We start from the raw sequence: 26,482 nt of genomic DNA, 5'->3' as shown, positions 1-26,482 counted from the left end.
AACGTCATAAATAACTTCGTGTTTTACTTATTTTTATGCAGACATTTGTGTTAGAATATGATGGGAAGATTTTTAAATGGTTATCGTTAGAATTTAATGTGATACAGACTATTTTCAAACTAAAGTTGTCTCACGGAAATATGAAAATACCATACGACCTAGTTTTTGAGAACTATTTATATTTACAAGCAGAAAATAACCTCAAGCCCTAACGACATAGCGGACTTTGGGACACCCATCCTTAACTATTGCCAAATATTAGGTACTGTTTTCCAATCTATACTATTATATAAAGCTGAAGAGTTTGTTTGTTTGTTTGTTTGTTTGTTTGAACGCGCTAATCTCAGGAACTACCGGTCCAAACCGAAAATTTTTTTTTACGTTGGATAGCCCTTTGTTCGTGGAGTGCTATAGGCTATATATCATCACGCTATACCCAATAGGAGCGGGGCAGTAATGGCTAATCTCAGGAACTACCGGTCCAAACTGAAAAAATCTTTTTGCGTTGGATAGCCCTTTGTTCGTGGAGTGCTATAGGCTATATATCATCACGCTATACCCAATAGGAGCGGGGCAGTAATGGCTAATCTCAGGAACTACCGGTCCAAACTGAAAAATTCTTTTTGCGTTGGATAGCTCTTTGTTCGTGGAGTGCTATAGGTTTATATCATCACGCTATACCCAATAGGAGCGGAGCAGTAATGGCTAATCTCAGGAACTACCGGTCCAAACTGAAAAATTCTTTTTGCGTTGGATAGTCCTTTGTTGTGGAGTGCTCAAAGTTATATATCATCACGCTATGACCAATAGGAGCGGAGCAGTAATGAAACATGTTGCTTAAACGGGGAAAATTATGAGTTTGGAGCGCTTCCGTTGCCTGCGCTGCGTAAACGGTTAAAGTTATGCAACAATGATGTATGACGGGATTGTTTCACTTAAAAAGTTCTAAAAAATATATTATAAAACAAAGTTCCCCGCTGCATCTGTCTGCCTGAACGTGTTAAACTCAAAAACTACCCAACGTATTAAGATGAAATTTAGTATGGAGACAGTTTGAGACCCCGGGAAGAACATAGGCTCCCGGGAAACTACTACTTTTATAACGGAAAACTTTAGTCTGAAAAACTTTATAACGCGGGCGGAGCCGCGGGCAAAAGCTAGTCATTAAATAATAGTCAAAGAACAACTATTTAATTTTATAATTAATATGGATTAAAAAGCCTTCAGCGATACTTTGCTTTCTAAAATTCTCTTAAGATTTATTTTAACGATCTTTAAAAGCAGTTAACGCAATTTCCCTTATTATCAAAACTCAAGGTTTAAGAAATGAAACAATAAAGCATAGTGGGCGTTCATAAAACTTAGTTTGAAAGAAAAGAAAACTTGTTAAAAGCTTGGATAGAGGGTTGGTTGTTTTGAATTTACATGTAATAATACTTTAGCTGTAATGAGAATGGCATTTTAATTATTTAAACTTTAGAGTGACTTCAGGCACAGAATGTTTAATAGTATTGGAGTACGTAGAGTTGATGATTAGTTGACACACACGAGGTATATTATACCTAAATGAGTGAATGAAAATAATTTCACATTGTTAAAATTGTACATGTTTTAATGATTGAAATTCTAAATCATATAATTTTGGATATGTACTTATAATTCTAAAGGTGCAAAATTAACCCAAATATTACTTCGAAACAGTAAATATTCGCAAACGTCATTTCTTTTGAAAACAAGAGCATGTGTCAGAAATAATTTAACACGTTTGTATTAAATTATCAGCCTACCGTTTAAAATAAGATGTAGACAACGAACATGACCGTAACGAAGGGTGTAAGTAAAATATCCCTCATTTTGCGGTATTGTTGGATGACAAAACACCGTCGTTTGCTCTCTGAGACCCCCATTTTGCGGGTGCGACCCCGGGGACGTCGTAAGACTCTTTTTATTTGTAAGATTACGATGTCAGTAAAACGTAAAGTGATTCTGTCTTGCTTTTGAATATCGCGGTTAAGTTTGGGTCGTTATGATTTCTCGGAATTTGTTAATAGAGTTTTATGCTGGTTTATTGTTAGATTCCTAACTAGTAGATGCAAAAATAAATATTTTTTGATGAGAAATACTTTGCATGTTGAAAAGTGACACTACCTCGCCTATAATGCCAGTCATGTTGTACTTACTATCCACTGCTGAACATGGGTCTCTACTATTGAGAGGGGTTTTAGGCCTTAGTCTAACACGCGTCTAGTGCGGATTGGCATAACCTCGATTTTTTTAATGAGTTTAATATAATACTTCGCCTTGACAGGCAAAAAAGAAGTACGTCTAAACGATACAAACTAATGCACCTGGACTACAATTATTTTCGCCGATATCACGATTCACTTAATAATAATAATGATATCAGCCCTGTATTATATACTTGCCCACTGCTGAGCACGGGCCTCATCTACTACTGAGAGGGATTAGGCCTTAGTCCATCACGCTGGCCTAGTGCGGATTGGTAGACTTCATACACCCTCGAAATTCCTATAGAGAACTTCTCAGATGTGCAGGTTTCCTCACGATGTTTTCCTTCACCGTTAAAGCGAACGATAAATTCACAATACGATTCACTTAACTAGTAAACATTTACAAAACGTACGAGAAATTACCCGAGCTAAGCGTTGAGACCCGTACGGCAAATCCAAAACCACGACACCGTTTAAAGCCAATGAATCTAGTGCGAAAAATAGTTCAAAGATAAATCGAGCTTGAAGTCTAGATTTAAATTGGTATAATAGTGTCACAGGGCACGGGGCAAACCCTTAAAATTGTCTAGAATGGGGTTACTTTAACTATTATAGTAATTTACGTGGGAGCTGTACTTAATGAAATGGCCAGTATAAGTTATGTTGCAATAATATGAATCCTTTTGACCTTTACCCGCACAGGTAAGGCACAGGTGACTCTCCACTTAATTTTACCTTTTATTACTATTTTGATCTTACGCAGGTGATATTGTAGTTATTGATTTCTCGTGGATAGATTTAATAGGGATGATGAGTTATTGATTCGTTTTTATATATTTGGACCACCTTCATTGTCGGGATGCTAATGTGATTGTGGCGAAACAGAAACCTATTCCTAAACAGAAGTAAGCGGGACATAATGGTATAATGTTTACGCGAATGTAAACATCGAAAACAAACTATTTTTCCGAAGTCCGCTAGAGTAGACTGAAGAAAAATAGTTAAGTGGAATATAATCGTTTACAACACAATTTAAGGTGTCAGAACAGTATCAACAAGTAATATCTAAATGGGAATTCATATTTTCATTGAATTTATTTTACAAGGATTGATAGTGCCATGTTTTTTGCTAAATTATAAAAAGAATGATGTTTGTAACCGTTTCTGGCGATTTCAATGGTATATTAATATTATTAGGATAAGCTCCTCTCCTAATGGATGTATAGAAACTGTCTCACACACGAAACCGCAAACAAAACATTACAATAACTAAAGGATACATTATCTCAAAGTAAGCGGTTTAATCTTTAACATACCATTTAGTTCGTATACAACTCTATAGAGCTCCCGCTTTCTCATCAAAGAAACTAGGCTAGCTTTCGGTAAACAATAGTTGTAGTGCTCTTATAAACCTAACGCCAGCGGAACAAAAGACAGATAACTGCCGGGTCTTTATAAAGCGACCTTGAAACCAAAGAACTAAATTGAACTTTATTTCTGGGAAGCTAATTAGAATATTTTCTAAAGGAAGTATTTGAAAATGAAAGTTTTATTCTTTGTTAAAGATTGTTAGAAGAGAACGATTTGTAATTAGTTGAGATGTTACAATCTTCGATAGGCGTCTTAGTGATTGCAAGTTGCAACTACAAAATTGAAAGTTTTGACAGTAACAGTTCATTACCATAATTTCTGTTATATAATAGTTTTATCGTTATTTATTTCTATTTTATGTTTTACTGGTGGTCTTTCGTATGCGTGGTGTGGTCTGGGTAGATATCACGTCAATGTCTATTCCTGCCGCCATGTAGAAATGTGTATGCATCTTTGAGTTCAGGTTCAAAGGGCATTAAAGCCCGTGTAATAATTTGATGACATGAGACTTAACATCGTATGTATCAGAATGACGAGCGCAGTGGAGTGCCACGTAGTACTTTCCTAATTCAAAGTCCTTCGTAGTATTGCCACTGTTTATGGATGGTATCAGTTACCACCAGGCAAACGACATACTCGTCTTGTCATTCAAATGTATATTTTTTGCCACTATGCTGAATGCTGATAGTTGCAATGGATAGGATAACATGTGCGAAAATGATTTCTTATGTTTACATGAATGTTAGATATTGAAATAAAACTATTTTACGCATTTACAAAAAATCAATATCTACATATTGTAGATATTGATTTTTGGATGACCGTCACCTCATTCCGCCCCGTGACCACAAAGGCTGCAAAACTTTGGGAAAAATGTCTTCGAATCGTCAGAAGAAAATCATAATATCAAAACCACGAAAAAACCTGAAAAATAATTTTACGACGTACTTTATGAATCGGTAATAACGCGCCTGAGTGTTTGTTTGTATAACATAGTATTAAATTAAATAAAAAAGAAGCTACATAATAAACCTCAAGTTACTACAATGATGTTTAATTTATTGTATCCTTTAGTTGGGATGTGCTTGGCTCTTTGTCTAACCTAAGTAGTATTTGCAAATCTCCCCTACTCAACTAAAGTTACTAAATCTAGTCCCTCTTGCGTTTGTATTTTTGTCTGCTTTAAGGGCACAATTAAATTAAGGGCCAATATAGATTCTTCTTTCGCTTTTTATTATATATGAGTAGAAAAGATGGCGGAATATTTTATTTAAGACATCGAAATAAAACATTTTTACGGATTTTCGGAATTCTTTTATAAAAAACCGCGATAAAATCCGTAAAATTGTTTTATTACAATATCAAATACCTGTTACTTCCCTAAATTGATATAAAAATAAATGATATCGTGAATAGGTCTGTGTAATTTTTAATTTCCTGCCAGTCATCTTGGGTACTTATAAAGATAATTTTCCGCCCTGGCTCCCCGTGTAATTACGGCCCTTCGTTCGGTTAAGCATCACTGGCCAGTTGGAGTGACTTTAATTTTTATATTAATTAAAACAACATTCACCTTTTTTGATGGCAATAAACGTTCCGGGCCGAAATTGTTTACCTACGAGCCGGCAAATAGACTATTAAGATAATCTTTTTTTTTGTGACTTAATTCTCCCTTCTTTTAGATATCTTTTAGATTAGGATTTTTTATAGAATATATATTGTCGTCCATTGTACGCTGTTACATTCCAGCTATTTTATTCTGGAATTATTTTATAATAAAACTTAAAAAAATGGCTTAAACGCCGGTTTACGAATGTAGTATTTATTGTATTATTTATAATATTTTTTAAACATTTTAATAACAAGCTATCACAATCCAATGGTTAGTGAGACATAGATTATTATGCTAGGTTACATAGATATAATCTTCGGAGCAAAACCTCACAATAATTATTGTGATAGTTCAGTGATTTTTTTTTTGTTTAGTAACAACATCCATATTATTCGTCCCGACTAAAGGTTGGTTAGTGTATCATATTTAAATTCAAAATATAAATTATTAACATAAATTATCACGTGTCACGAGTAAAAAAAGTTTTATTATGGTAATAGAGGTATTACATGGAATTACATTAATTAGGACTCGTTTTGTGTTTTTATAAATCGAAACGATAATATTATTGAATAACACAAATTGTTTTCTTTAATTTGATATGTAACTCATTAAGTTGTGAAATTTCGGTACAGTCTTCTATCTCGCAATAGTATTTAGAACCGTTTTTAAACAACCTTTAAGATATTTTAATGTAGAAAGAAGGTAAAGCAACTAAACATTTGCATTTCCAAACATCCCTCGAATAAATCTACATTTCATCGTGATGTTTCAATTCGAAAACATTAAAAATTAATTCCAATATTGCCTACAGTAGAAATCAATCTCGCAGCGAGTAATTCTTTTATTCCCTTTCCACGTAAATATTGGATAATCCGAGATACAATAAAGAGTCTTCGTTTAAAATAAATGCCTTTTTTGTTGTGATATTTGGCGTCCATTTTCGATAATCCTCGAATTGATACGATTTATGAAGGAAAAGCTACAGCTCAAGAAATATTATTGGGCAGACGTCAGCCATTTTATATTTATCTGAAATAATCATTTTTTGGTCTTATCGTTTTATGGAAGTAAATCTTGGCTTTTGCTAACGTCAGGGTTTTATAGAAAAAATAAAATCGAAATATTGTTTGCTTTAACGGTACAGGCAAACATCGTGACGAAATAATACCTGAGAAGTTTTTTGTAAGAATTTCGAAGGTATGTAAAGTCTATCAATCTAGACTACGCCAGCGTGGTTGACTAAACTCTTTCAGGTATAAAAGACGCCCCTACCAAGCACGGGAAATTATATAAAAAAAGGTTTATATTATTCTTAAGTCTCTCAGACTATTCGTTTCATGTGATAAGCGAAACATTTAGTTGGGTCATTGAGTTAAAAAATATTTGCAGGCAGGAATTGAAAATAAAGAAGAGTCCCAAGTGACAGAGACTAAAGGTTGTACACCGTAAACGTGTGTGCGCATAATCTTTACAATTCATTGATCATAGTATGTATGACATCATAGATTAAATATGAAGATAATATTTACTTACATTATAATTAGATCATACAAACGATACATAACTATATTATACGTACGGTATATTATGCACTACATAATAACTTATACAGGCACATTTTTACACTGCGTTACGAAATAAAACCATATATCTGTTTTACGTCTGCTAACATTCTGCCAAAAAACACCTATGAATACCAAATATTTTTGCTAAAAATTCCTTTTTTTAGTTTTGTGATTTTTTTATCATTTGGAGTTCAATGTAGATTTAGTGTGTTTGTAAGTTTATTTTTGACTGAAATAAAAATGTTGCCACACCGAAAAGATATCGTGCAGTAAAGTGGCCTTCAGCCCGTAAAATTAAAATAATATTTTGTAAAAAATTAATACTTTTTATTCTATAGCTATGATAGAATAACTTATCATAAAGTATTGTTTGCAAGAAGATACGTATACGGTTTCATTAATTACTGCAATGTCAAAATGGCCCTAGATTATGTAGATTAAATTAAATTTGCGAAATACCTATTTATGTATTTTGTAGGTACGTATATCGCAGATATCACTTATTTTGTTCCAATTGGCTGACATTTAATGAAAATTAGATACGTATTCATATACAAGGGATTCGTTTTTAGATTCTATCAAAGCACCCACATGTCGACATAGTAATGAACGCATAGAAATAAATTACATACAGCGCATATTCTCGATATCGGGAAATGAATTAATACGAGCTCAGTGCATGGCAGATAGAGCTTATGCTCATAAATTGGGATTAGCATCACAAAATGTGTCGGCTGTCGGCATTGTGAACGACTGGGAACACGCATCGATTGTTTGCATCTCACATCGCCGATAATATTAATTATTTGTAATTCGTATTACACACACGCTCACCCTTTATCCCGGAAGGGGTAGGCAGAGCCGTAACTGGTGTACTCATATTTCGCCGTGTGTTACTCGGCCCATGATGTGGTAGGGGCATATCGGGCACAAGTTTTGTTCCGGGCTGATACTGAGTAAAAAAACACAATTTCTCTTTGCCCGACCCTAGGATCGAACCTGAGACCTCAGCACTGCAGTCATACTGTAAAACAACTACTGAGGCAGTCATGCCGAAATGATTTGTAATACGAAATATTTTATCTCAATAAATAATAATCACTGTTAGATCTCAAGATTAACAGAGAGGAGACGCTGGACGTAGACCGCTTAAAACAGCTCGGTCTAGAACATTTACTATGACTGGTGTTCATAAATCAGTGTTTTAATTAACATGTTTATGTTATTTTCCTACTAAAATAAAAGTCAAACAGACAACAGCATTTCTTTATAGGTGCACGGCGAAGAGACAGCCACAACACCTTATGGTAAGTGGAATGGAGTCCAATAGAATATCGACTAAGGAGAGCTGGTTTCGTCTCGACAGTGGACACAATTATGCCGGCCTGTTGGAACCGAATATACACAGGCTGATTCCGGAAAACAACACACTTACGTGGGCCTCTATAACAGGTTTTAACATCTTATGTACGGTGGTAGCTATCCAGGTGGATATAGAATATAATTATATATCCAACCACCAGCAAAACCTCAATAAGTGACCATAACCCTCTGGTGCATTTGTTGCATTATCGCAATCGATTGCTTGATAAATAATACACTGCAATTATAATAGGGATGATCGAAGCTCTGAAGATTTGAATCTGCCTTTGTAAGCAAAGCCTTCGAGACAGCTATCACTAGTTATCGACTACTGTACTTGAAACTGAATTGCATTGAGCAGATAATATTGGGGTCTTATCTCCCGTCCATACAGCGTTTGTGCACTGGATAATGCTACAATTTAATCATATTCAAGCTTGTATTGTATGTGTCGGTTGGCCTTTATCTTATTCGGATGAAGAGACTGCATTAATGTTGCAATTGACAACGGGTTTTAAAATGTAGTAGTGTTATGGCTAGCTATCTTACTTCTTATTAACATGAAAGCCGGATTCGGATGAAATTTGGCACACGGGGTATTTACTTCCATGATATTTGCTTTTTAAAACTATTTTTTTAACTAGAATGTGTTGGCACTGTACTCATGGCGATATCGTTACAGTTATTTTGGATTTTTAGTAGCGGGAAAGGCGTATCACGCGGGCGAAGGCGCGAGCAATACATTGTTAATAAAAAAGAAATGAAGCTCAACGTTAAAAGAATTTATGGCGCAATAAAGATTTAAAAAACGGCAATAAATATAGATAGATATATTATTTCGAAATTAGCGAGAAGTCTACATTTTTCAATTTAGGTACATATATGTATTTATTTATTTATATAATCATTCACCTTCTAAATCAAATGATTTAAGTGATGCGTTGCTTTTAAAATTTTGTTGCTGAGTAAATGCTATTTGTCAAAATATAAGACTACCAAATAAAAAGAATACGTTCTATTAGATATTCAACCTGAGTATTCAACCCTACATTCGCTGTGTAATATTATGTCAACTGAAAAATAGTATCGACGGGTTTTACGACAATGAGTTTTATAGAATTTAGAATAAGCGATTTTTTCTATGTTTGTGATGCATCTTATTTTTTTTTAAATATATAGCTTATGTCAATTGGCCTACCAGCCGTCGATATAAAACATTTTAAGGCAGTGACTAAGAACAATAAATATTGCAATTCACGGCTATCACAATCGTAAAACTAAATTTAAATGTCATAAAATGTTATTACGGCTTCGATCTGCGATAGTGTAAAATAATTTCTATCAATCGTTCTTTAGTAGCAGATCGGATAAGCCCGGACGGTACGACGTTACTTGCAATGGTTACGTGCTAGCAATTTTATGGCTACAGGTTGAAAATATTTTGAACTCAAGTTTAAAATAATGGGAAGTTTTAAAGATAAAAAAGTTTTTTTTTGACCTACGTTGTCTAGTGAACTTACATCTTGAATTTTAATTAAGTTGCAAATATAATATATTTTTAATCGATTTAAAGTAATAAATCATAATTGTTACAGTTTCAATATTGACAGCATTAGATAAGAGAGTCCATTAAGGTAATTTTTTAGACGATTGAGGCGCTTTGAAAACGATTATTGTTTTTTATTGGTAAAAAATATGTTTATTTAGATTTCTATTCTAGGTGCATGCATAACTTGCTGACGACGATAAAGTGATTGCACCTTTGCCTGCCCCTTCAGAGTGTGGGTTATTGTTTTTAAGCTCCGTTACTGAGAGAGTGTGCATATATTAAGTATATATGACATCACACGTGACAGCACATTACACCTTAAATTATAATTATATTACTCACTAAAATGGACAAAATTCGGAATAAAAAAGAACAAAATTCATTTAAACCCCTAATTTACCTTTCTACTTGGCTACGTTTAATTAAATTGTCAATACGTGGGCGAAATAATACGTTTATCCCAATATACGCTTTATCGATGGGAGTTTTGCGTTAATTTGGCCTAAAGAGAAATGAGGAAATATCGGATGTTGATTAAAACATGTCTGCGTACTTTGGCAAACGCCGTTTATTCTTAATAAACCAAGCTCAAATGGAAAATGAAATAAATTGGACGAATTTGAAAGAATAATAAATTGCAATTCTTATTTTAAAATGAAAGTTCGAGTTCTTTTTTAAGTATTATATTTTCTTTTTTCGTTTATAGCTTGTTTAAAAAAGAGCTCGGGATTTCATTGAAAAGATTTTATAAGACAATTTGGTGGTATCAATATTGTGGGTAAGGAAGTAATATCGGCTCTAACCTCCGGCGAAATAACATTGGATTGTTATTTAGCACTATATGTGAGGTCGAAATCGGTTGGAAGATGGATTAAGAAAATGCTTTATTCTATCTAGAGCCAAAGTCCCTTTTAAAATAATATATTTTGTGTAGCACTTTATTTTAAAGTAAAAGCATACGACATCTCTACCTGGTGATGAATTTATTCACTTTAGGTTTCGCTACATAAAGTGTAATTTTTATCAAGTAAATTTTCATCATCGGCTAGTTCACATTATTTTAATTAATAAAAGTTATATGAATAGTAGAATTTTATAAACAAAAAGCCATCAAATGTAATGAAACACTAAACATTTCTAATTCTCTTTAAGAGCTGATTAATATCTGCACTCTAGCAATTTTAAACGAACATTAATTATAGCAAAGACCGTTGTATCACAAAAGAAATTCCATAAAAGGCACATTTAGCTGTATGCGCATCTTTATAATCGTGTTTAGTGGTAAAGTAACAGTGTTACCCGGTCCGCTCGGGCCGGCCGGGCCGGATTACGCTGTCCGCGGCTCGTCAGCAATCAAAACAATTTTATTATCCTGTTTGAAGGTTCTTCAAGCGTTTGTGTGGATTTTTTAAATTACGTAAACTTTTTAATTCGTGAACGTGGGTTTAAAGCAATGCTGTCCTCTAAGTTCTCATTTTATGGAATATTTTTATGAATTTTATATAACCTACTTTTCACTTGATATTTTCATATTTAAGCCTTTTGATACATCTGTGTCAATTATCATTCGAATTCATTGTAATTTTTCATTCGAGTATTAACAAGTTGACCATCCTATAATTCACCTATTTGATAACAATTTTCTCGTGTAAAACAACTGTACAACTACCGTGTTCCTGAGTTCACGTGCAATACTTATACGATGAATAACAAATGAGGGCTGACAACTGGCCGCCGGTAACTGGCAGCAAAACACCGACTCTGTACACAACATAATTCAAATGGCACTAGAGAAAGCCTGTTTGCTGTAGAAGCGATTTATTGTGTGTTTTTCAGTTGAATATATTACGTATTTATCAGTGGCTATTGTAAATACCAAATTTAGATATGTGCCTACTACTAGCGACATCTCTTGCTAAACTTATGAATAGAATGTTGTCTGTGTGTTTTATATTCTTTTGTTTATGGTTTTAATAAATACTTGACTTCTTGCTCTCAGCCGAAATACGTTGTTTCTTTATAGTGGCGAAGGTGTAAATTTTTCTAAAAGTAACCCGAGGCAAAAAAATGCCTCAGTTTATATATTGGGGCCAATCAAAAGAATAAAAAATAAGACAGACGTAAATAAACCTAAAAGGAAAGCCAGTATCCCGATTCATACCGGCTTCCCTTTTAGGTTTATTTACGTTAACGTTACGTACAACCCGTTGTATGGTCGCTTCGCCACTGGTATTTATGAAATTGTCAGTTTTTAAGGTCCGAGTTATTGATATAAAATATCGGATAATTTGGTCGATATTTCTTTAAATATAACTAGGATGGAAGGTCCATATAAACTGTTTAAATATCTTTTATATTTAACCATATGTGACGTATAATAATAATATCAGCCCTGTATTATATACTTGCCCACTGCTGAGCACGGGCCTCCTCTACTACAGAGAGGGATTAGGCCTTAGTCCACCACGCTGGCCTAGTGCGGATTGGTAGACTTCACACACCTTCGAAATTCCTACAGAGAACTTCTCAGATGTGCAGGTTTCCTCATGATGTTTTTCCTTCACCGTTAAAGCGAACGATAAATTCACAAAGAATACACACATGATTTTAGAAAAGTCAGAGGTGTGTGCCCTTGGGATTTGAACCTGCGGACATTCGTCTTCGCAGTCCGTTCCACACCCAACTAGGCTATCGCCGCTTTACAGGTCACATACGTCCACATATGTGACGTATATTACGTATGAATTCAGAGAACAGTTTGTTTGTATTGTATTACAATTTAATAATTATTATAATTAGTTTAATGAAACGTATCGCGTTTGCTAAACTACTAATGAATGTGGAACTAATTTTCACTAAAGGTCTTTATCAAACCAATATTTAATCGCATTACAAAATGCGGGTACATTATAAATTTGTGTTTCTATTGTGTTATCGCAAACATTATCAATTTATTAGCTCTATGTGCTATCTAAATTACATCTCTTCATGATTAATTTAAAGAAAATTTCTACTCTGACGGCTAATAATATTTAAATTGTTTAAACTAAGCCGGCCATTTAATGGTTCCTTGCTTCCAAATTGCAAAAAGGTCTTACGCCATGGTCATTGTTTTCCTTACTTTATTACTAGAGTTCAGCTATTTTGAAGTAATATTTACGTTTTAAAATATATCTATTATAATAAAAATACCGGTCCATGTTCATATATACACTGGCTTCTGGGGCAATGTATTTATGAAGTAATACATTTTGCTCGCGGCTTTACCTGCATAAAAGTATTTTCGGAATAAGAGTCCCCCTATGTATTGTCCCAGAATAAAAATTCAATGTGCTAGCTAGGTTCTCAAACGATCTCCATACCAAATTTCACTGAAATCCGTTCGGTAGTTTTTGAAATTAATCGCGTTCAGACAGACAGATGTGCGATTTTGTTTTATTTAAACCATATATTTTTCTGCACACACATAAGAACAACAAAAAAAAAAGATTTTTTGCACACACATAAGAACAACAAAAGAAAAAAAACACACAGTGAATTCCGACCAGTGGTTCATACGCTTACCGCTAATAAAAATCTTCATAAACATAACATTAATTATAACGTAAGGTATTAGTAGGATTAAAGATCCCTAGTTAAAAGAGTGATTTTGAATACTAAGAGGAGGTTAAATTGTGAGACTCTTATAAAATAATAAGCTCTTACAAGTATTTCAGTAAATAATGTAAAGGACTTTTTTATTACAACTAAAATAATTTCTGAGTTAATTTTTGCTTTATTGTAAGCGCCTACTTAACTTTCATATGAAAGAATCAGTTATGATATGAATAGTCTATTCATTTCAAGATTTTATAGAATAATATACTCAAATAAAAACTCCACATAGTATAGACGTGTTTGTATTATGTCACGTTAACCAATACAGGTTCGCCACCTCATTTTTCTTTTTACTATTGCTATGTATAGTTTAATTTTTACGAGTATGTTTATTATTGTTAATATATTTTACATAAATATTTTGTCACACCCCGACACTCACACACGTACAATTAACACAGGACACAAACAGAGGACTTGTACACAGTTGAGTTTTAATTGTCATAAAATACTTATTAGATTCATCACTATTAGATGATTATATCTCCAGGAGAGTCGCGATGTCGGCCGAAATAGATGTTCTTCCTAGTTCGTCTACAGATATTCCCATATTTTATAAATTATTATTTCCTTTATTTCTTAAGTTACTTTTTTACATCATTATACATATCTTAAAAATAACTACGCATATAAAAATATAAAAAAAAATAATCATCGCCCGATGGCGAAGACCCTTGCCATCGGCGATTAGGGATTTATTATTATTATAAAATAATACTTCTACCCAGTTTTAGGTTCGTAAGTTGTTCGTGCCTTATTTTCCAATTATATAGTACAATACCATCTACTCATATTGCAAAGCTTTAACGTTTAATGAATAGATGACAAATGCGTTTGGAATTTTGAGTGGCGATAAGTCTGCATGCAAATGTTATAATTTGAAGTGGCGACTGAAGACCCCTTTGATCCTCTTTGCAACTCGAGCTAGCGGAGCCTTGTCATCATATGAGGTATTTAAATAAATACACGCTAAATTCACAGTAATTTATAGTATTTCTAAGTCTAGAATAATTTGTTTTATTTCTTTTCGTCTGGTTTATGACTTGCGAACTCAACGCTTGTTTGTCTAAGGGATTTATAGCTGGTGATTAGTTAATAAATTCGAGTTTCAAGCAATATGATTTATAAAATAGCTCCTACGTTGGCTGCATAGAAAATGTAGTGGCAAAAATGTCAATTGTAAGTCGACCTGCGTAATATAGTGTTATCAATCATAACCCTAAACTCAAAAGGTTATAAAAAATTGTATCAAGCCCCAATTACAGTAATACTATATACAACATATGATAAATTTATATTGTATTATTTTCTATTTTATTAATTTACTAGGTGTTGCTCCTGGCCTCTCCGGCGCGTAGTAGTCGATTATCTTATGAAAACAAAATGTCTTAAATCTATGAGCTACGTCGTCGAAAAGTTGAGCGTGAAATGGAATGCCGTGAGGTGGATGACGGGGCTGATATTTCAGCAATCCATTTAATATTTTAAGAGTACTAAATAGGAATTTGTTTAGTTCAAAGTGGCCTGCAGTTCGATTGTTTAATTGTACGAAGAAGTTATGCCAATTCGACGACACCAGTAAAGTGCGGCTGGTAATGTCCAGAACAAAAATATCCGGCTCCGTAAAGTTTCAAATCATCTATTCTTATGCTGTAGTTAATCTGTTTGTACAATTTTGTAGGACACTAGCTTAGTTTGCAAGTTCCTAACTTTTGTAAAATAGTTTAAAAATAACATAATATATATTTAGTTTCTAGATGCTTATTTCATAATACTGTGTTTTACTTACATTTGACATGTTGTGTATACATATGGACACAGCCCAGACTCCTTTTTCACTTATTGTGTGAACCTGTATGATACATTATTTTGGCTGTATCCTGTTTTGTGTACCATATATGTAAATAAATAAATTCTAATCTTTTATTTCGGTCATATATTTTCCACCCAATTACAGTCAATCGAACTCTAAACATTAAAAGGACACCGTGTAAGCTTGTCAGCAAAAATGATTTACAATCGAGTTATCCCGGCTCACTCCAGTATGATTTATGTGAAAACTGCTGTACCGGTCACGAATCGACGTGTCGTGTTCCGTTCACGTAAACTGCCGGGATTTTCCGTAACAGTTGCCATAACGCTATTGCAATCCGGCAATCCGTGTTACATGTTGCATGAAACATCCATATTCTCTCAGGGTTTAGCATTTAGTTAGTGTTATATAGAATATTTTATATAATTGCATAAATATTTGTATTCAAATAAAAAATATTTATGCAAAATACTTTAGACAGAGTTATGACCGTTTTAGTAAATTTCTTTTGACAAATTGTTATTTATTATGTGCCACTGTTGTTTTCTTAGTTGATAGATGGCATAATATTATATATTACGACTACCGAGCTGAGGTTTTAGATTCAAATCACGGGTCGGGCTAGAAATAATGATAAGCACGTATTGCCATTGGTCCTGTGCCTCATCTCTCTTCAAAAAGAGAGTGCGTCCCTAGCTGCTTTCCATTGAGATTGGCCGCCGTGGCCAAAATTCGACTAGGACGGATTTATTCATTCATGTAGGTCATTACTGTAAGTTAAAAAATATCTAATGCTGCTTGTGGCGACAGCCTAGTTGGGTGTGGAACGGACTGCTGAGACGAATGTCCGGAAGTTCAAATCCCAAGGGCAAACGCCTCTGACTTTTCTAAAAAATCATGTGTGTATTCTTTGTGAATTTATCGTTCGCTTTAACGGTGAAGGAAAACATCGTGAGGAAACCTGCACATCTGAGAAGTTCTCTATAGGAATTTCGAAGGTGTGTGAAGTCTACCAATCCGCACTAGGCCAGCGTGGTGGACTAAGGCCTAATCCCTCTCAGTAGTAGATGAGGCCCGTGCTCAGCAGTGGGCAAGTATATAATACAGGGCTGATATTATTATTATTATTATAATGCTGCTTGTATACTCTGTGATGACAAGTATTATACAGTACCTAATCTAAAGTTACAGTAATATTGCTAATTATTTAACATTTTATTTGGGCATGACAAAGTGAACCCAACGGACATAATCGTAAGTGAAATTGGGTCCAGATACAGTATTAAATATTCTACAGCCAACATTTAACGCAATTGGTATCACTGACTCACAGAATACAAAATAAGAACTACGAACCGGTAGTTTTAATAATGGCTCACAGGTTGAAAAGGACCATATAGCTATATTACTAGGAGACCTCTAAAACAAAGCCGGTTTCCAGCTGTGCGCCTCAAACGCAGCCGATCTTTGTCCTTCACAAGCGGAATAGAAATGCAGTACCGTAACTAAAGCTTACAGGGACTAAGCTATAGACCCCTTTGTTTGCTTTAATGTGATCCGTGACCAGTGACCCCTTGAGATAAGAGGGCCTCTAATTAAATGTAATGGCCGACCACAGAAAAGTAAACCGCAGACGGCGGTTCATCTACTTGACTTGTAATAAAGAATGTAGTAACATAGTAACTATGTACTACCCGTTTTCAAAATAAAGTTTGTATATACAAAGTCCTTTTGGCATTACATGAAACCATATACTTATCTTCTTGAAATAATATTTCGCAGTTTTTCGAATGGTAGATGAAAAATAAAAAGTGTCGACAAAATTAATAACAATAAAAAATAATGTGATATTAAATGCTCTAATGCCAATTCTGAGATTGTAAGAGAATGCGTTGAACTGAAAGAAATACGCAAACATTATTGCACAAAATTAGAAAATTATCAAACAATCAGAAAAATAAAACCGGGATTTTGCGTTATTTATGGATGATTATAATTGTTATTGTAAAGATTAGTATGTTTATTAATTACTGCAAGTCAAAGCGATTCTGTACAATAGTTATTTAGTGTTTTGTTTTATCCTGTTAAGAAACAAAGGCACAGAGAGGAAGACAATACACTGTTTGAGTGTGATCAGTGTAATCTTATCCGCAACAATAGTGGAAAAAGCAGTGTTGTTATTTTACAAATGATTTTATGTGACAAGACCGCGGGATGAGACGTATCACCAGTTTAAATAATGATAGTGATTAAAAGAACAATAGAGAAAGTTGACTGATATCAATACGGATTGAAGTAGGCTACTTTGGTAATTTTATCACTCATAAAGTATTATCAAATTATATAAACACAAGTCGATTAGCTGCCGTGCTTTGTCAATCCCTTAGTTACGACCCTTGTTCCCACACGGCTGCCTACACATTCACCCACCTGGTTTTCTTGATAGGAAAATCAAATACGAATGCTTGTGTACACGTAAGCTCGCGTGTTGGACGGAATATCTTTATTTGGATTTCGACGCTTCAAATACCTTTGTTCCAGAAAAAAGATTTTAATGTTCGCAACTTTGATAAAACGAGGTGGAAAAACTTTGATGGAATTCGTTTTTAAACTTAGTATTTTCGTTTCTGTCTTTGTAATGGAGATTTACGATTTAAATTCAATTGAATAATATTCCAACTATTTAATACGAACCATTTGAATATCTCAGTGACCTGTTCTGTAACTTCACTCGGCTAATGTCGCCGTCTAGCCTTTTAAACGACGCATTATGCATGTACGTCTTTCTTTAGCATAATAGCTTTTATATTCGTATGCTATACAAAATGCATTAATAAACAATGTTGCAGCGACTATTCAAGTTTTACTTCTGCATAAAAAATGTTATTTTACTCTTGAGTGTTATACTAGCTGAGAATGAAATTGCTGCAATAAATCGTTGTCAAGTAATGAATCTCGATTTGGACTGTAATTTTTATAGTCAATCAGCGTTTTAAGGAAACAATACAAAATTGCTCGCACTGCTTTGTAGTTTACATGAATAGTTGTACATACCTTCTAAAATCCCTGCTCCAACACGCGTAGATGACGGGGTTCATGGAAGAATTGACCCATCCGAGCCACGTGACCACGACGTTCACGATCTCCTCGTGCGCTATGCACGCGGAGCAGATCCCCGACAGCAGGTTAACGACGAAGAATGGCAGCCAGCACACTATGAACACACCCATCACTATGCCTAAAGTTTTTGCTGCTTTCTTTTCTTTGGCAAATTTGGCTAGTTTTCGTGACAGTGAAAAGTTTTTGGGCAAATGTTTGCCGTGCGTCACGTTGGTCAAACGCGTTGACGACCGTGACAGGCCGTTGTTCTGTAACGCTGTCAACGGCTCTTGGTCTGCTTCTTCAGGAGTACAGACACCATGGCAGGCGTCGTTCCTTTGCCGCACCGTCCCTCCTCTGTGAATCCGCAGCGTCAGTTCCAACTCACCGCTCGGCCTCATTACCTGCTTAGTGCCAATTTTAAGCGACCTTGTTTGGATAGTAGCCGCACGATATATACGATAATATGTGAACACCATTACGAATAGAGGCAAATAAAACGATATTGTCGACGAGAATATTATATACTCTAAGTTTTCCGTAAACGGACATTTGTAATCGGGCACTTCTTCGACTCGTACGGCGCGCCACCACGCGATCGCAGGGAACGATATCGCTCCAGAACACACCCACACCGCCGCTATAAGGAACGCGGCTTTTCGTCCACTCATCCGCATGGGATACGTTATTGGGTCCGTGATGGCCCAGTACCGGTCCAACGAGATCACGCACAAATTTAATATAGAGGCAGTACTAAACAACACGTCGAGTGATCTCCACACATCACACCAATCGACACCAAAAAACCATGTGTGCTCCAGAACTTCATAGAGAGCCGAAAATGGCATCACTACCAGCCCTACAAGGCAGTCCGCAACCGCGAGAGATGTCACGAAGTAATTGGTGGAAGTGTGTAGATATCGCTCCCGTACCACGGCCAGGATGACGAGCATGTTGCCGAACACGGTGGTGAGTGAGAACAGAAGCAGGAACGACACGAGGAGTGCTCTGTCTTGCAGCAATTTTATGTATTCGTTCCAGAGGTCGCCGGGATTGGATATGTTGTAGGCAGAAGAGTTATTGAAGGTGAAGTTGAAGTCGATGGCATTATAGGCGATAACTGTGGAGTCAAGCGTATATTCGGGCCCCCTGTACGTGTCCAGTTGGCCTCTTGCCACTACTATATCGGGTTCGGTGGCGTTCATATTTTTCCAGTGGTTATTTGCTCGCTAGCGCCATGGTGAGTGTTTATGTTTCCCCTGTTTCGCCCGAAGCCATTTCGAGATTACGTTCTTGGCAGGCATTGTATTCCAGTATTCCAATATCGGGTGCATGTTGTCGCAAGCATATTTCACTTGGAGGTTGGAGATGCGGTCAGATGCTATCTGTAACAAACAAATGATTTTTTTATGTAATGTTCTTTGTATATAGTTTCTTTTTATAGTTTAATCAGCATTCATGTTTTACTACCAATTTTGACAAATTGCATGTTATACGATGTCAAAGCTCTGAAATTACTTGAAGTATATTCATTCTATATTCTTAGTTAAGTATCGCAATGAAACCTATTAGATGTATACATTTTTCACTTCATTGGACCATAGTTTGCATTATGCAAAATAATTTTTGTCACTTTCCGTTCTTAGTTGACTTTATGAATAATAATCTAATCTTATAAAATAATACTTATGTTTTAAGGCAATTACTTAAGGTGATTATAAAGTAATACCATTAGAATAAATAACTTATATTGAAGCCCATTAAATCAACGAAGATGTGTTTTCCAATAAAGTCGATTTTATTGTGCACAATAGCGTTCATACTGTCTAATATGTATAAAGTGGACGTGACTTGTGCGTCTGGTGTATCAGAAACCAACCCTCGAGCCAGAATTGCAAAGTTAAACCAAATTGAAAAAAGTTTTATGGTCCCGTTTATTGTTATTGCAGCTGGATTACTCGCCGGCTTATTGTGAAAAATTTCTTGTTCTATGTCTCTGAGTTTGTTCTTTTCTCTGTGGAATTCTCTGAACCTCTACCTTTGGAATGAAATAGTAGAAACGACTGTGACATTATCATCATTACCTTATAGTTACACGCAGGTCACTGCATAAATCTGATTAGTCAATTCATAAAGCTGAAAAAGTTTAATGAATATTATAAAGGAGGTGGCTTTATAGTGGACTAGTATTACATAACTTGTCCCCATTTACCCTTGATTTTAAGTGCGTGAGATGATCTGTATCTGCTCCGGTCTAGTATTGCTAGCACGTCACCATCGACAGGTGGCCTTGCTACATAAATAGCGTTTAGAGCAGGCGGTGAGATCAAACGAATTGTGTGCCCTGGGCCGTAAGCAGCCCGTCCACATGAGGGCGCCTGAACTGAACCCCCCGCTCCCCGTCCCCGCCGCCACGCCTGATCTTTACAATGTTAAATCAACGTACAAAACTACTGCATGCTTTTATTGACTAGATTGGATTAGTGTTTTTTTTTAGTCCAGTGACATTAAAGACGGGTTTTTTACTTCGGTCTTTTAAAGAGACGTGTGATGTTTCAGAAACACTAATTATTGTTAGGTGGTTAAAACAGAGTTATGTATTTTCTTGAATAATAAAAGGCTTGTGGATGGTACACGGCCGAAACATCCTAAAATTTTGTTCGTGTGAATTATGTCAAGAAAATTAAAGAGCAATAAATTTGAATATATTTTTCCCAACTGTCGGTGAAACGAATTATTTTTTTATGTAAGACATGAATGATGACCCATCAAACCCAATTCCACATTAATTTACATAACTTAATATTTTCTTGCAAAACTCGAAGAAAAAATTACCATGCAAATATCATCTAAACTTCTAATTGACAATTTATGAGTTAGAGAGCCAAGATTTATTAAAATCAAAACTCAATATTTTTAGACAAACTCGTCGCTTCTTATTACTTCGTTTATGGAGAGCTTTACGCGATAAACTTTGTTAATAGTCTCGTGTCGCAAGCCATAAAGTACGCACGCGTCACCTTTCGCGATGCGCCCGAGTATTGTATTTGCTATTAATTGCGGTAAATTAAAGTTGTCGTTATAAATATGCAGTGTCAAAAATGTAAAAAGGCACTGGCAAAGAGTGGATCGCACTTCTTATGCCAAGGGCCTTGTCAAGGGACATTTCATAGAAATTGTGTAAAAGGATTGGCGGCTGATATGAAAGCAGGAAGAATTCGCACGTTTTGTAACAATTGTGAGGAAGAAGACTCGGACGACGAGCAAGAAGATGGCGGGCAGGATTTCAAAAGGATACTTAAGGACATACAAGGAAAAGTCAGCACTCTTCCGGGATTAAGAAAGCAGCTAAATCATATAATGGAAAGCATGAGTTTATTATCCGATAAATATGACACTTTGCTAGCGGAACACGAAGAGTCAAAAAAGAAAATTATACATTTAGAAAAGTCTTTTATAACAATTAGCAACAAAAATGTGTACTTGGAAAAATGCAACATAGTACTCGAGCAAAGATTGGATAAATTCGACCAAACTTCGCGCAAACATAACCTAGAAATTGTGGGTATTGAGCAACTACCCAACGAAAATATACAGGCGTTGATTAAAACACTTGGAGACATGCTCGAGGTAAATACTACGGACATTGAATGGGTGAGCCGACTGCCACAACGAAAATCGTGTGATAAACCAGCACCTATCAAAGTGGGTTTTACGGTTAACGGTACCAACGCCCGTGATGCCTGGCTATCTCAGCGACGAAAACTTGCGGAAATATCCAGTTGTGATGTTACAGGGGGATCCCAAAAATATAAAATATACCTTAATGAAGACCTTACAAAACCTACCCGAGAGCTGCTATGGAAAACTAAGAAACAACTTCGGGGCACATATAAATATATCTGGGTGCATAATGGTAAAATTTTAGTTAAAAAAGGGGATGGTGATAAGTCGATATTAATTCAGTCTGAAGGTGATATATGTGACCTACTCAATAAGTGAAGGTACCTATTATATAAAATTGTGTTTGTGATTAAATTTACATAGTTAAATCATTTTGCACAGATTCGCGAGTATAAATAATTTAGAAGATACCATTATATCTAGTGGTTCAGCAGATGCGGTTTGCTATCGTGAAATACACAGCTGGTCGCAAAGTATTAATAAGAAAAAGGATTTTTGTTTATTTCATATTAACATTAGATCATTAAGGAAAAATTTTTGTGAGTTACTCGTTGCATTACACAATGTTATACATAAAATTGATATAATTGTAATTACTGAACCTAACATAAACTTTTCGTGTTTGGGTTTTTATAATATACAGGGTTTCACTGTAAACAGTTTTGCACGACCCAATCGAAGTGGTGGAGGTGTGTTGGTATATACGCGGCACTCGCTTGAGGCTAGCGTATTTGGGACCGGGGCTGCGCAAGCGACCCATAATATCATGCTCACTGCGGAGTGCGTTTCCATTAGCTTCATTAATTGCAATGAACGTATACAATTGATCTCAATATATAGGCCGCCTAAAATAAATAACACACATAAATTAGATCAGTTTCTACAAGAATTGCGTAATATACTACAAAGTTTAGTTACCTCTAAAGTTATTATCTGTGGCGATATTAATATAAACTTATTAAAGCATTCTGATAGATATGTTATTATATATGAAAATCTTATGGCTGAGTACGGCTTTACGAAATGTATCAATAAGGTTACACGGAGTGAAATACTTATGGATAACATAGTTAATTCATGTTTAGACCATATTTATATCCGTTCACCTTTGGCAATTATTGAATCAAGTATTATACAGATTAAAATATCAGATCATTACCCTGTTGCGGTTGTGGTGCAGTGGAAATGCGCATCGAACGATAACATAAACTGTGGGCGGGTAAATGTGCCGTCGTGCGCGCCTGCCGCAGCCGGTCCACTCACATCTACCGTCACTCGACGCGTACTTAATAATCGTATGGTGCGACAGAAATTATTAGCGACAGATTTTAATGAACTACTGTCTATCTCATGTCCTGTAAAACTGTATACAGCTTTTAGTAAAATATTTATAGACATTTATGATGAATGTTATGAAAACATCACATATACCAATAATACGACAAACAGTAACAGACATCAAAATAGCTGGATTACCGAGAGTCATAAAAAAATGTTACTAGAGAGAGATAGACTGTTTACCATATGGAGTAATGAGCCTAAAAATATGGTTAAACGGCTAGAGTATACAAAGTATAGAAATAAGTGTAATAAAACTATATTAAAAACCAGAAATGCTTTTGAAAAACAAAGCATCTTAAATTGTAACAATAATATAAAAAAGATATGGGACAAAATCAATTTAATTATGGGGAATAATAAACAATCATTGGATAGTGTAATATTAAATAAAATGGGTATGTACTGTAGTAACATTGATGTTTGTAATAGATTTGCAACTAGTTTTTGTGAGGAAATTAATAATATTAAACATGTATGTAGTGATAAGTGGTTAGATAGGGCATCATATGTTAAAAATGCATCAATATCTATGAGATGGCAACAAGTTACCAGCTTAGATGTGAAGCAGGTAATTATGAAAATGAATTCAAATAAGTCACCAGGCAGTGATTTAATACGTATGTCTGATCTAAAATTTATCGTAAATAAAGTGAGCCCTGTGATCTGTAACCTAATTAACTTAAGTATTCGTTATTCTCTATACCCAAATAAATTAAAAGAAGCAATTGTACGACCTATTTATAAAAAAGGTGATGGGAAAAATGTTAATAACTATAGGCCAATTGCTATACTATCGAGTGTAGATAAAATCGTAGAAAAATGTATAGTAAATCAGTTAGGGACATACTTGCATAAAAATAAATTAATAAATGAATGTCAGCATGGTTTTCAAAAAGGAAAGAGCACGAATACTCTCTTATCTAAGTTCACAAATGATATTAATAATTATCTAGGGGAGAAAAAAATTGTTGTTGCCGTATTTTTCGATTTTAAAAAGGCATTTGATACGCTGGATACGACTACCCTTTTAAATTCGATGGATGAGTGTGGAGTACGAGGGCCACTAAAGAAATGGTTCAGTGATTATCTAAATGGGCGGTCTTTCCGTGTAAAAATTGGACAGTCATTTAGCGACCCGAGGGTTGTGAGGTGCGGTGTGCCACAGGGTTCGACGTGCGGTCCTATATGCTATTTGCTACACGCCAACAGTCTGTGTAATGTTTTCCGTCATTGCAACGCATACATGTTTGCCGACGACCTGTGTGCGCTCTGTGCTGGTAGCAACATTGAGGAAATTTACCGACTTGTCCAACATGATGTGAATGCTGTGGTGAGATGGTCGCATGATAATGGAATTATCTTAAATATGGAGAAAACTAATTATCTATTGCTCCACTCACCTCATGCGCAACTGCCAGATATAATTCCTACCATTGTAACTCATAGTTTTGAATGTAGTCATAGCAATTACCAGGGTTGTGTTTGTAAGCCGATAGAAAGAGCTAAAACTGTTACCTACCTTGGAGTAAAAATTGATGAAAATTTTCATTGGTCATCACATATAGAGTACTTATGTAATAAACTTAGAATAATATTACAAAAATTCTATCATCTTAGTTTTAAAATCCCCACTAATACTTTAAAATGTATATATGTATGTTTGGTGGAATCTATTTTATGCTATGCTCTTGACTGCTATGGTTTAACATTTAAAAGTTATTTACAAAAATTGGAAGATCTGCAAATGCGGTTTTTAAAATTAATGGTTAACCATAAAACTAAAAACAAATGCAAAAGTAATTACAGAAAATTATTTAAAGTTACAAGACTTCTTCCAATTACTTTAAAACAACAATATTTAGTGCTAAGAAAGAATCATGGTAGCCAGGAGTACAAAACTCTGGTATCGCATAAGTATGGAACGAGGTCGGTATGCACTGGTAAATTTAATGTGCCAAGGGTTAAAAATTATTATGGTGACAGAACCCTTAAGAAGCGTATTCCATACCTCCTAAATAAATTGCCAATGCTTATTAGAACTGAGTCAAATGAAAGCAAGTTTGACAGATTGTTAAAAATATATATGTTCGATAACCTACATGGCATTTATTAGGTACTATTATTGTACGTGCATTGATTTGAAGGCATGATAATGTTATTAATAAGTTAGAGGCTCGTTATGTTCCTGCAGACAAACTGCGCAAGTAGTTTTGTAGGGCATTGTACTAGTACATAAGAACATAAAATTGTATTTACTTATAACAATAAAAAAAAAAAAAAAAAAAAAAAAAAAAAAATACTGAAATATTACCTTGCCACGATGTGATTTAAGGAAATTCTGTAATCGATGAAATAGATTTCGCTGATAAGGACAGAAATTATGTTATTAAACTTGTTGGTAGTCAGTAAAATAACATCACAACGTTTTTAGTAAGAGCCAATGATATACCGATTATAATAATTTGTTGTAAATACTATCAGAAAACTGTAAGAGACATATTATATATAAGATCATGTGGCCTATAGAGGTGAGGAACGGGGGCTACAAACTACCAGGAAAGAGACTGATAGGCATGAGGATAAATAGGAAGACACTAAATAGGGGATTGAAATGATTACAGTGACCATAAATATTACCACTTATGTTTACCCAGCTACGCCTACGCCATATCTTTTCGAGAGCGCTATAGAGAATTTAGAACATGGATCACAAAGGCATAGCACTTGCTAATGGAAGCGTCTATTTTTGTATGGTTTTTATTAGCAAGGCAGCTAGCCAAAAATATATTATATTATAATTGATTGAAGGATTACAATTTTAGAAATCTGATAGTTATTTCAATGTAATGCAATAACTGTTCAATTTTTTTATAAAGTACAAATGTATGACGAGCATGCTGCTCGCCTGATGATAGGCAACACGATTGCCCATTGAAAGTACATCATCCAGAATTTAAATTACAGCTGGCATTATACTGCGCTCGTCGCTCTTAGAAATTTGATTCTTATAAAGCCCAGTGATTACTCTGACTGCAATGACCTTCAAACTGGTACACAACAGTATATGCAGATTGTGACTTGGCACCAGAAACTAAGATACCAGTCACCCTAAGATGCCTACCCAGACAAATCCTCATATACGAGAGACCTACCGCCAATTAGCACTCGAATATTTTAAGGGCTACGATGGTTTTC

General features: G+C 35.0%; 2 protein-coding genes across 2 annotated transcripts in view; one reads left to right on the top strand and one right to left on the bottom strand.

The window, feature by feature from the left end:
• The window catches only part of LOC115448241 (dopamine receptor 2), a 125,715-nt gene that overhangs the window by 17,897 nt on the left and 81,336 nt on the right, over positions 1-26,482 (bottom strand). Inside the window, exon 3 of the mRNA XM_037445812.1 lies at positions 18,218-19,647. Within this exon, the coding sequence (XP_037301709.1) occupies positions 18,218-19,467 (1,250 nt within the window). The 5' untranslated portion in view covers positions 19,468-19,647. The remainder of the gene's footprint in view (positions 1-18,217; positions 19,648-26,482) is intronic.
• Positions 21,464-22,424, top strand: LOC115448251. The gene has a single exon (XM_030175623.2). It carries the CDS (start codon positions 21,464-21,466, stop codon positions 22,262-22,264), a length of 801 nt encoding a protein of 266 aa, XP_030031483.2. The 3' UTR covers positions 22,265-22,424.

This window comes from Manduca sexta, chromosome 6, assembly GCF_014839805.1.
Source record: "Manduca sexta isolate Smith_Timp_Sample1 chromosome 6, JHU_Msex_v1.0, whole genome shotgun sequence".
Lineage (NCBI taxonomy): Eukaryota > Metazoa > Arthropoda > Insecta > Lepidoptera > Sphingidae > Manduca > Manduca sexta.
This window is presented reverse-complemented; position numbering and strand designations above follow the sequence as displayed.

Coding starts and splice junctions, on each gene's coding strand:
- LOC115448251 (XM_030175623.2), top strand. CDS start 21,464: ATGAAAGCAGGAAGAATTCGCACGTTTTGTAACAATTGTGAGGAAGAA.